The sequence below is a fragment of the Pseudopipra pipra genome, chromosome 3 (assembly GCF_036250125.1).
Source record: "Pseudopipra pipra isolate bDixPip1 chromosome 3, bDixPip1.hap1, whole genome shotgun sequence".
Taxonomy (NCBI): Eukaryota; Metazoa; Chordata; class Aves; order Passeriformes; family Pipridae; genus Pseudopipra; species Pseudopipra pipra.
Window position 1 is genome coordinate 30,530,109 of NC_087551.1, and position 12,323 is coordinate 30,542,431.

Genomic DNA, 12,323 nt, shown 5'->3' on the forward strand with positions numbered 1-12,323 from the left:
TTTTGTATTGAGCATGAAATACATCTGGGACAATGGTTAGAATGAGACCTGTCTGTCTCTAAGACTTGGAGGATTTTAGAGTTATGGAGGGCTTGTATCCATCCCCTACAAAAATGGAATTTCTGAAAGAATTAATGGACTGTCTGTTTTTCAGTCAGAGGCTTGTTGGTTTTCACTTGTCTTATTGCAAGACATTGTTTTTGGAGAAACATATTTGGTTCAGCAGGTGTACTTGGGAGCCTTCACTCATGTCATCACAGCCACTGTACTCAGCTGGTTGCAATTTTCACAGCAGGTTGGAAAGGCAGATCAATGCTGTGTGCCAGGCACTACCTATGATACAATGTTCTATTAACTATCACTGCATGTAGCAGACACTCAGGCAGGAACATTTCTGAACAGAAATTCACTGAATGTTCATACATGAACAATGTATGAAGATGGACAACTCACGCAGGACAGAGTGATGGTCTAAAACCTTTTCCTTGCCATAGTAGTGGCAACCTTCATTCTTTGTCCTTATAGTTCAGTGGGCAGAAAGGCTTTGGTGGTCCTTTTCAGAATGAAAAGAAAAAAAAATATCCTCACTCCTCCCAAATAATCTTTTGTTTTCTTTAAGCAAAATTTGCCCATGTGCAGAACTGTAACAAGAGTTATCTCCCACTTAGAGTCAACCTGAGCATTAAGTAGAACTCAGGTGTTGTAGAAACCATATCCTGGCCCTACACACAGGGCTGAAAATCACTCAGTATTGTGCTGTGCACAGTCCTTTAGAGAAAAAGTCAATGCAAGGAATAAAGAATATACCAGTATTACTACTGTTATCCTATATATGTATCTGATTCCCTGTTGGCCCAACAAGTGCTGATATTACCTAAGAAGCAGCTTGTCCAGCTAGAAAACAAGCTGGCTGCAGGACTAGCTATAGAGAAGATACTGTGAGAAGAACCAGAATACGAGAAACTGTCAGAGCTCAATGGGAATAAGTTATGTGCCTAAAACTGCTCCCAGAAGAATAATAAATCTTTCTAGTTTTGAGGCCTTTTTCATAGAGAGGATTTCAGAGCTCAGCTTTGTGACCGTGACTGTTTTAGCAGAGGGCTTTGCATGTTGCAGGTGGCCTATGTTAGTTTCAGTGGTTTTTTACAGGTGCCTAAAGGAGGATTTGTGAGTTCTGATATATTGCCTGGAAGTGGCCTCCCATATGTGAGATAACACTCAGTGTTACAGAAGGATATGACTTTTTGTGCTCTGCGTTCCAGTTTATGTGTAACCTCTCACACTTACCTACTTCACCTAAAACATAGCATTTGCATATATTTAAGAAATATAAATGTACTGGAAGCAGGGAAAATTCTACTGACTTTTTACTCTATGAATGCATAATGTCTGCCTTTCTGTGGAGCTAAGTTTAAAAGTTGGATCAGGTGCGCTGGAATCTTTACTCCTACCCAGTCTGTTTAAAACCAGGCATAAATGGTGTAAAGAGACTGACCAAAAAAGGCAGAGAACTGGATATGCAGCTTTGAAATTAGTTCAGGAGAATATCAGAGTCATTCTTTCCATTGTTATTTGAACGCCCTCGTTACTGCATGGTACAGTGTATTCTTTGGAAAAGAAGTGCATCTGGGGGAACAGATTGGACAGTGTTATAGTTATTTTCTATTCACTCTGCAAGGTACAGATGAAAACATAATTCATTGCAGGGACTGACTGAATGGTGCATATTGCTTCTGTATGCATTGGCAAGCTGTCAAGCTGCTAGTGTGAGCTCCTCCTTACCTGGTCCTGAGGTGGGGTACTCAACTGTTGTGAAAAGCATTTGTTGAACTGCAAAAGTCTCACATGGAAAAGACCAAGAGGTTTTTGATCTGCACCCTTAGCACTGCCAGATTCTATCTATATTATTCAGGGCAATTTTCCTCTCCCTTTCTTTTTCTCTCCACGCCACTCTTTGAAGATATTAAATCCTTCTATCCACACAGGACTGAATTCAGGCTTTATGTCTAAACCACAATCTAAATAAACAATGTTAGATTTCTGATATGGAAAACTGCCAGACTCAGAGGTATTCTCCACAAAGTGGAGACCATAAGGAAAGAAAACATTCATATTTGAACTGGATCTTAAAACTTGGGATCTCTGTTCAGAAACAGATATGAGTTTGCATCAAGACTAAATGGAGAAAAGACGTTTTAGTTTAGTCATCCCAGATGAGAAAGCCAACTTTTTCTGGAAAATGAAAATGATAGCTGCAGTATCTGTTCATCATGTGGTCCTGTTGCCTACAACACAATCAGTGAAGGCCTCCCTTGGCAGTCAGCCTGTACAACCTTTCCTGCAGGCTCCATCCCACCCTTTCTTCCAGTGCCCAGCTGCTGGCAGTAGAAACCTGCCCGCTGGATCTTGCCAGTGAGGCACCACATCAGCTTTTCCCACTGTCCTATGTTAATGATAGATATCAAAATCCCCTCTCTGCTTTACCTATGAGCCTCAGTAATGTCCTTGCTACAGTGCTCTGTTAATATGTGTCAGATTTCCACGCATCATGGTAATAGATATTCCAATTTTAATCTTTCCTCATGGTTCTCCAAGCAGATTTGGGTGCCAGTGTTGCAGCACGCCCTACAAGCAGTTCAGCTAAAAGAGGGACAAAGGAATTTAATCTCTCTAAATGTCATACAAGGCATCTGAACATTCCAAAATAGAGCGGCAAAATAACTCACTTCCCACGGCTGAGAATAAATATTTGTTAGTTAATGTATAATTGTGTAACTAGGGCCTTTCCCAGTATTAGAAGGATATTTGAGGGGCATGCCTTTAGTTGATACATACAGGTTTAATGATCTTGTCCCAAGTACTTGTAAAAGCCTAGTGTTGAGACAAGGCCAGAACTAAATAAGGCCTTCTTTATTAAGCAAGGCTGCTGTATTTGCACAGAACAGCAGAAGAAAGATGTTTCTGACAGTTCATTTATTGATCTGGCTTAGAGATTACTTATTTGTCATGTATTAATAGCTCTGTGTTGATTATCGGTTCCTTTAGTCAAAATGGAAGTTGCATTGTCATCTGTTTATAATAGACACATACTGAAATAACATACAACACAGTTAACGTCAATTGGCAGGTTCTGGCCACTTCTGTTTAGTGAAAGCAGCACAGCTTCTTCAACTCAGCTATGGAAAATGATGTTTTTGGTAGGGCAGAGGCAGGAGCCATGTGGTCTGTTGTAGACCTAGTACAATAATTTCAGCAAGGCAGCCCAAGCCTGTCCATATGCTCGTGACACAGTGGCAGTAATGCAAGACTGTAAGCTTCAGACTAATTTGAGACTTATCTTGGACAAGGGGGAGTGAAGGGGTGGGGGAGCGTAGTTTCTTCAGGACACATCTCTGCACTCAGACACGGGCTGCGGTAATCAAATCTCTTACGAAAATTAAGGGCTTCAGGCTTCTTGGTATATTGCCAGGGCAACCTTTACTTGGACAAAATGCTACTGTCTCCTCCTTCCCCTGTGAAAATTTCATCACAAAATATGATGATGCAAATTGCTTTATAGGATCACAGACACACCTTTATTAACTCTGATTGTCACTGAATTGCAAAAGATTGGGGGTGAGAGTAAGGAGTGAAGCAAGCATAGAAGATGAAGCAGACCTAAGAGCCAGGCTCCCCAGCCTGGAGAATCTTTATTTTTGCAAGTATCCCCAGTCAGTGAGAGTTCTTGGCTGCTGAGATGAGTGAGCGTTTGCAGATTTGTCCCATTGTTTGCATACAATTCCTTGTTCCAAAGAAATCTTGCAAAAAAACACATGCAAGGAAAGCACTGAATTTTCTATCTTGACTGAAGCAATGCCATCTGCAGAGTTCACCCATCTGGATATTGATTTGATCTTAAAAAATAAATTAACTAGCCCATTTAGTTTTTATTTCCTCTTCCCCCCTTTTTTGCCTCTCTTTGGCAAAAGAAATAACTAATATTCAAAGGAAATGAGTTGTGAAACCTCTAACAGGCTGCTATAGTTATAGTTTCTATAACCCACATTGGCACTGGGGGCATTTGGCCTCAGATGGTCCCCTGGAATGAACAAAGAAGTTAGGGATGTTCACCTCTGTTTGGATGCCCTTAGAGAGCACCACATCCCTTTATCTTGATGGGGTCAGTGTTCCATTCCCCATATTCTTCTCTCTCTGTCCCTACCCAAATACTTCAGAGATTTTTGCAGATGCACAGGTATAGTTAGGGGTTGTCTGTTCTTATGCTCCCTGCCTTCTCTTAACTCTGCTTCCTGTCAGGCCTCTCCTACACCTCATTATTGGCACCATTGTGAGTCTGACCTGAGTTACCAGGACTTCCCCATGGAAGGAAGGAGGAGAGCAGCAATTTGAATACGCTCCCATTCACTCACTGCTGCCTCAGCTTCCCAGGACTTTGTTCCAGTTCTGAAACAGAATGATGAACAGAGCACTGCTGAGGTGCTGCGCAATACGAGGAAAACCTCCAGCATCTGACTTGTTTTACCACCTCAGTCATGGGTTATCTTGCAATTTACTGTGACCATACACATATACATCCCTGTAAAGTCACTGTCAAGAGCATGGTGGTCACCATGAGTCTTGCTGTTAACTGAAGCACTAGACCAGGTGGATTTTTTTCTGGTGTTCTAACTCAGTCATTTTTGTGTCAAGTTGCCTCCCTAGGTCACTGTGAGTAACCTGGATTTGCTTGCTACTTCTACACTGGGTTTTGGCATGTGAGAGGCACTCTTGGAAGGCAACAAACACTGAAATACAAGTTCCTCCAAACCCTCTTAATATCTCTCCTGATGATGGTCTAGGAGGGTAGAAAGTATAAGTTAAAAGCTACTAACAGCTTGCAAGCCCTTCCCTTGAAGGACAGCTGTGGGTGTTAGGGCTTAGTCTTTGCTATCTTCTTTCCCAATTCCACACATGACGGAGGAGGGACCACAAAGGACCACATGATAGGCAAAGGGCCTGTGGAGGTAGACTATGTCAGGAACTTTTGTTTTCTTCCAAAACTCCTTTAAGCATAGAAGGAAGAGGCACATGCATAGAAACAGCATGGGCCATGGACCTTCTCCATTCCAAGACATCAAGCACAAAAGCAACTAATATCTATAGAAAAAAAAATCTGAAAAATCCATACTCCTTTAACTGCTTGTAGCCAACTCTCTCACTTACTCAATCTTTTTTTTTCCCCAAGATAAGACCCAATCTCACCTCACAAGCTGTTGCTGCAGGGTTTGGAACAGGAGAACAGATGATAAGAATATGATCCTTTTCAATGTTTTTTGGGTGTATAGCTGTCTTCATTTGTTATCCACAAGGCTCTATTCACCCAGGAGGAAAAAAAAAAGCCATCAACCTCCCCTCTGCTTCTCCTCTGCCAAAATTAATGTGCTGACTTTGTTTCTATAAAGGGAAGAGAAGTAGGTGGGACCAGCTCTTCAGGCATGTTGACTAACAAAATGTGAGTGCTACACACCGTGCATGGAAGGGAGCCTGATGTGGATTTGGGAGCTGCCCAGCCACACACAAGGTCCTTCATTGCTCAATCTGGCACACAGATATGGAGCTGTGTAACCTAGCTAGGAGACGGGGGAGACTAACAGCTCCTTGAATTCTCCCCTGTAATCTACCCCTATCACATTCAAGCAGTAACACTGGAGAAGGTATGCACTGCGGGCACTGCATGACACCAGATTGATAAAAGTTAATTTAAACAAATCTCAGAGCAATGTACAGGCATTCATTCATATTACTATATACAAATAAAATTTAACTCCTTCTTAATGACACAAAAATAAGACTTGACAGTGATGTTTTACATAACAAAATAACAGATTGTTGCATATTCACTGACTGTTACCATGGTGCTCAGCTATCCTTGAGCATACTGTCTAGAGCAGGAATGTGCTCTGGGTATCATGATGGTAAAACCCAGTCCAGGACTGACATCGTACAAGTTGGGGTTTTTTGAAGAGTTGTATCCTGAACTGCTTAGATCACTGACATGAATGTCAGTGTGAAGGACTGTCATAAAACGTTTGGCACGACCACTGAGGCCATGGTGGAGCAGAAAGAGAAGGCCAAAGTATTTCTTTTTAAAGTATTTTGAAGGAAAGCATGTTTCATCATCCAGTGACTTCTATGGATGGCTGAGGAACAAGGCAGTCAAGGAAATACATGCAGAAAAAATGTTGAAATGCATAGGCTTCTTCCTGATGAAGACATTTCTCTTGAGCACTGCAGGTATCTCAGTGCAAAACTGATGATCCAAATGCATATTTCTCGCTGAACTTATTACAGCCATTCCACACAGGTATTGTACTCATCACCAGTTATTCATTAAGCAACATGACTAACATCTGTCATGTGGTGTTTGTTCACTCATTATCTGCCTATGAGTGAAGAAGTCTGTTGCAGTGGTATGCAGATTGTTTTGGTAAAGGTTTTTATTATTTTTTAATATGATTTACTATGTGTTACTCTACATTCGGGGCATAAAATTGCTTTGCGTAAATACTTAAGCCAAAAGGTATGAACAATCCCATGGAGAATTTTTTAACTTTCTACAAATGTCTCATATAAAATTCTGCATCATCTGCAGACCAGCCTTACCCTATCTGTGCACACTGGACTGCACCAAAGAAGCCAAATGGCTTAAGGTAGTCACGATAGTACACTTCTGAACTTAGTTCAACCTTCCATGGCTAGATGTATAACACTTGAAGGCAATGTTGAGGTGTCCAAATTTCAACAGATAAAGAAAAGATGCAGAGTTGACAGGCACTGAAAACAGTCATCAACCAGGCAAAACCAGACTCCTAAGTGAAAAATGGTAGAGGCTTGAAGAGAGGCTCATATTTCATACTCAGTACAACCTGCAGTCTCTGCCACTACATGACAGGTTTGCTTTGCCCAAATAATGTCTTTTAGTTGCTCCATCTAAAACATATTCTGACATTTATTAATTCATTTCAGGCTGTTCTAGGAAACATCTGTACAGCAAATGTGTCTTAGACATACATCTTGGATGATAGAGATTTCCTTTTGGACTGGACAGCCTGAAATAACGACCTATGCAAATAGTATAAATGATTGATACTTGTGGTATTGCTCACCACAGTGCTATCTGCTGGTTCTCTCTTGATTTTTAATGAGATTTAAAAGCCTGTGAGTGAATAACCCCAGCCTATTCATTAACTTAGCCTAGCATGAAAAGCTGTGGGGCCTATGTGGCAGGTGCTGTGGGTTAACAATAGAGTACTGTTTAATCCAAGGGAAATAAAGAGGAGAAAAGGGCCATGAATAAGAGGATATGGGATCTTTTATGAGGTCAGGAGAAGCATTTTGGATCAGGAGGTGCAAAGACAGGCCAGCTACAGAAAACATTCCTTCTTGCCACAGTCCTTTGGCCAGCAGCATGAAATTATACCTTGTAATTTGTTCTGCAAAAGACAACGGAATCAAAGTGAAATATCTAAATGCAAGAAGTTTACTGATACTCAGTGGATCAACCCTACTTGTAGGACTAGTTGATTATGGTTCCTTGGGGAATAAACTATTTTTCTAGATATTGTTCCTTACCAGGCTCATCTCTTTGAAACTCAGGGAAACACAAGGAGAGAGTCTAACAAGTGCAATAGCATTTCAACACAGGGAAAAATGATATGTGATTTACAGGTCTGTTTGTTTTTAAACACTGACTCAGCTAACTGAGAGCACTAATTATGCAATCAGTGATTGGGAGGTTAGAGTGGAAAGTAGAAACGTTGAATCAAAATTGCAAACAAACTCTCTATAAAATGCCTGAAAGTGTTTTTGCTTGTCTGTGCTCTATAACTGCAGTGGGTTCAGGGTCATTCGTGTTATTCCTTGTGACTTTAAGATACTGTTTCAATGTATAAATGTGCCTTTAGAGACCTAAAGACAGATGGAGAAGAGTACAGTTTCAAAATATAATCAAATACCTTCCCATTACGAAGCACAGATGTTCAGGGTCAGGAACACACAAGTGTAGTATTGCTGTATCGTGTCAGGCTACCGATGCTGCTGTTGGACTAACCTAATCATTTGCAGGTGACTCAGAAGAAGGTGCAAGAGCACGAAAAGGAAAATTGTATCATAGTTTGCCTACTGAAAGAGTTCTTCAACACTTTCAGTCACTTGCCGTAAGTATTTATATACCTTAGGATTTTGAACTTTACTTTTAAATTAGTGAGTGAAGCAATGATGGATGCTCACATTATTATGTGGCCAATGGCTTTTCAAATTTTGCAAAGGTCTTGGGCCAAGTGATAACATCTGGGAATAATTTTCATGGGCTAATTGTGCATCATGAGGTTCTTCTTTTCCTTTGAATTCAAAGTTCTGCCTTACAACTTCATGAAGCATCCCCCATTTTTGCCTTAATAAAAAAAGGTTAGTGTAGTTTCCTTACGACACTATTTTCTACTTGTTTCCTTTCCCTTTCCCATTCTCCTCCATTCCCCCTCCTTCCATTTCAACTACATCTGCAGGAGAAATTTCAGCTGGCCTTTTGGATTGTGTACTGCAACTGATGTACCTATACAACCCAAAATCCTTAGTGTTGATGCAACTGATATGAACGACTCTATTTCTTGACTGTTTACTTCCTGTTGGGGGGGGCTAGAAAAGTAATAAAACAAGTTACTTGCACAAAAACAGTGTTTGTAAGATGATCCATGTAAGATGAACTGTGTCCGCACCAGAAGCACTTTGCCAGGGTGCATGACACATTGCTGTATCCTCTCCCTGTCCCATTTAACCCCATTTCCAGCCCTATTCATTTAAAGCAGTCGGGTTGCCTTCCTCCTGCCTGGAAGTGTGAACACGGAGTAGCGTGGGCTGCTTCACAAACAGGGAGAGCTTCAGCCTGGAAGGGGTTTTGACCATCTCATGGAAAATTACTACCCGCTACCTCTCCCTCACTCCCAAACACACAGAGAGCATGCACAGGAACATTTATTAAAGGTACAAAATGCACGAAGAAGGGAGATGCAGTGTCTGCTCTGAAGAATCTGTAATGCACACGTCTGGACGACATCTCAGGGGAGGGGTGAAACCTGCCGACAGACTTCTTATTTTCTGATCTCCTTCTCACCTTTCCCCCACGCTTCCACGCATCCGGGAAAGCCACAGCCCTCGTTTCACAGCCTGCCGGCGTCGAAAACGAGAAATTACGCTGAACCTGCCAGCACGAGGGAAAAAGCAAAATAAAACTGAGCGACGCTACCCCTTCTTCCCCTAACTAAAGGGAAAACGCGGAGGGCAACGCAGGGCTCCGGGCGCAGGGATCAGCCATGCTCTGGGGGCACATGGCCGGGGCCAGGCTCGCCTCTCGGCCCCCACACGGGCTCCCGGCGGCCGTGCGGGCAGGGCGGGAAGCGGGGAGGTCGCGGCTCCGCTCCCCTTCCCCTGGGCGGCCCCTGGAGGGCGGGCGCTGGCCGGACCCCACCGCCGCTCTCCCGCTCCGCGGGGACCGCCCGTCCCTCGCCACGAGCCGGCTCCGGGAGTGCCCGGGGCGCCCCGCCGGCCTTTCCCCCGGCGGCGGCCCCGCATGCGCGGGCGGGAGGGGAGAGGAAGCGGGAGAGCACCAGATTCAAATCGCTGCTGAGGGAGGGAGGGAGGGGAGAGAACTGGGGGAAGGAGACAGCCGGGGGGAGTGGAGCGAAGCGGAGGCGGGAGGAGAAGAGAGTGGGAGGGGAGTGTGGAAGACTAAGGGAACGCGGTAGAAGCCGGGAGAGGAGGCACGGCGGACAGCGCGGGCAGGCAGAGCTGTCAGGGGAAGGACAGTGCTGCTTCGGGCACCCACGGCCGCAGCGCGGGGCAGCCGCCCCGGCCCGCCCGTCCGCCGCGCTCCGCCCGCCCGCCCTCCGTCCCTCCCGTTGGCACCATGGTGGACAGGGGCCCCTTGCTGACCTCGGCCATCATCTTCTACCTGTCCATCGGGGCCGCGATCTTCGAGGTGCTGGAGGAGCCCCACTGGCGCTCGGCTACCGACGACTACAAGCGGCAGAAGACGGAGCTGCTCAAGCAGTTCCCTTGCCTGGGCCAGGAGGGGCTGGACAAGATCCTGCAGGTACAGCGAGTGCCGCCGGGGCGGGAGCCGGGCCCAGGGCTTGGGGTGCCGGGCGGCGACAGCAGCAGGTGCTGCCGGGCGACCCGGAGCGGAAAATCCCTCGCCCGCGGGCGGGCAGGGAAATCAGCCGGGTCCCGGCAGAGCCCGACCGCGTCCGTGCCTTCACAAAGCCCGGTGCCGAAAAACTGTCCCTCGAGCGGGAGCGTAGGAAAACCTCTTGATCGTTCCTAGCTACTTAATGAAAGAGCCAGTAAATGGGTCTGCGTTTCCTCCTCTGTCCCCCCGAGTGCTGAAGGAGCAGAGGGTTGTTTTCGGAGCTGGCCGGCCGGCCCGGGGTGCCCGCCCGGAGCGCGCTCCCGCCAGCCCGCCCGCCGCTCGACCCGCGCCCGTGAATGCGGCTCTTGTTGTAGCACCCGGGGTGGTTCCTTCTGCCTCAATGGATGGTGTGTTGCGGGGAAGGGAAGGTGAAGCCATGTGTCTCGATCCTCTTATGTTTGGTCTGATTTCCTTCTCTTTCTTCTCTTTTTTTTTTTTTTTTTTTTCCCTTCCCTTACTTAAATGCTGAAGAGGTGCCTGTGGGTCCCGGAGGTCAGTCGGGGTAACTGGGGGAAAGAGTGCAGGGCTCGCACGGAGGGATGCTCGCAACTCTTGCGCTCATACACTTTCCGAGACTGACTTCTTTCTAACCCGTGAGGAGCTGATAATCGTCCTGTCTCGCTCACCTGGCAGAATGTCTCTTCAAAACTAATTATTAATCGATAGCGTGTATAAATTCCGAGAGCAATGTAAACTTGATTAGTGCCTTTTTATGGATATAGTATCTGTTAAAACGTGGTGGCAAGCAAAGGTGAACCATGTAAAACAAGCTGCCCGGATATGTGGGGCTCCACTGGTGAGAATGAATCATTTATTTCAGAAATGTTTATACCGAGTAAATCTTCTGCTCATTGTGTTTTGGATTGTTTTTAAAAAAATATTTTATTTTCAAATCCACTAAAAGTCTGTTAAAATGCTAAAATACGAAAGAATTCGAAAGTGGCTCATTAGTTCTCTTGGTGTAACAGATACAGTGTAAGCTTAGAAGAGTATGGGCTCCTGATCCTACAAGTTTGTGGTTTAAGTTCTCTTTCTTCAGTTGGTGGCTGCCTTCTGTCTGCTTCAGATAGCAGAGCTTTCTGGTGGTTGTGTCCTTATTGTTACCATCTTAGGACCCTGTTAAGTGTGTATTTGTGGTATAAAGTGAAACAGGTGGATGGAAGCTTGAAACTATTAGGGGATGTTAGAAAATGAAAGATGTACTATTCATTTTGAGTATGCTTTTGCTGTTCTGGAATCTTAATGAAATCTTACTCTAGGTTATACCTCAAACCTGTTTTAAAGTCCTCAAGAGAAAAACCTCATTTGGATTGGATGTGCATGAAGGCTGACATGCTTAACTTGCTGCAGACATAATGCAAAATCTACGTTCTGCCTCAGTTTAGGAGGAAATTTATGTTGGTATGAGGGAATCATAAGTTCTTTTTTTTTTTTTTTTTTCCATGATCCCTATCATAATTAATCCTGAAGTGGAAGAAAGATTCTTCTTAAAGTACAAGATGACAATGAAGAAATGTTGAGGGCCTTCCCTCTTCAGTACATGTTAGTTCCTGGTGATAGTCTCATATTCATGTGGTTTGAGTTTTGCCTCTGTACTACTTCCAATCATATCCTACTTTCCATGTCCAGTCTTGCTGGTCTGATCCCTCATAGATATTCTGTTGTTGTCCTAACCTCAATTTAGCTAAAATGTAAGTCTTACTTTGCCTTTATTTCACTCTTAGTGGTTACTGGAAACTTAACTGCCTGCTTTCTTTCAGAGTTGTAGTTTTGCTTCCTGTTCTTAATCAACTTCTATTTGAGAAGTGATGGGAAGGGGTGGAGTGGCATTTCTGACAGAGAAAAATGGCGTAGTGAAATCTAACCTAGCTGAAGCTAACTGTGATGGGAGAAATCATGTAAGGGCATCAGGATTCTGTACTGAGTAAGATGTAAAGCATATCAGAAATAGTCTTTGTCCTTTCTCAGCCACTATCAATGCTGCTTCTGTTGGGTTCTGCTGAATCTTTAAAACATTACTAACGTCTGTGCTCTTTCACAAATCCTGATCATTCTCATATTAAATCTTCAAATTTGTTCTCTTGTGATAAATCCAGAATGT

At 44.2% G+C, this 12,323-nt stretch overlaps 1 protein-coding gene and 1 long non-coding RNA gene across 3 annotated transcripts in view; one reads left to right on the plus strand and one right to left on the minus strand.

Annotated features, from left to right (window-relative positions):
- Positions 1–5,225: 5,225 nt before the first annotated feature.
- LOC135412368 (uncharacterized) lies at positions 5,226–10,090 on the minus strand. The gene is made up of 2 exons (XR_010429616.1): positions 9,967–10,090; positions 5,226–9,235 (listed from the first exon to the last, which is right to left on the minus strand). It is a non-coding gene; the product is annotated as an uncharacterized LOC135412368 (long non-coding RNA).
- The window catches only part of KCNK5 (potassium two pore domain channel subfamily K member 5), a 575,865-nt gene continuing 573,250 nt past the window's right edge, over positions 9,709–12,323 (plus strand). For both annotated transcript variants that reach the window (XR_010429610.1, XM_064651059.1), the window contains exon 1: positions 9,709–10,126. Coding sequence is in view for 1 of the 2 variants with exons in the window: in XM_064651059.1 (XP_064507129.1) it covers positions 9,941–10,126 (186 nt within the window). In the remaining variant the exon portion in view is untranslated. The remainder of the gene's footprint in view (positions 10,127–12,323) is intronic.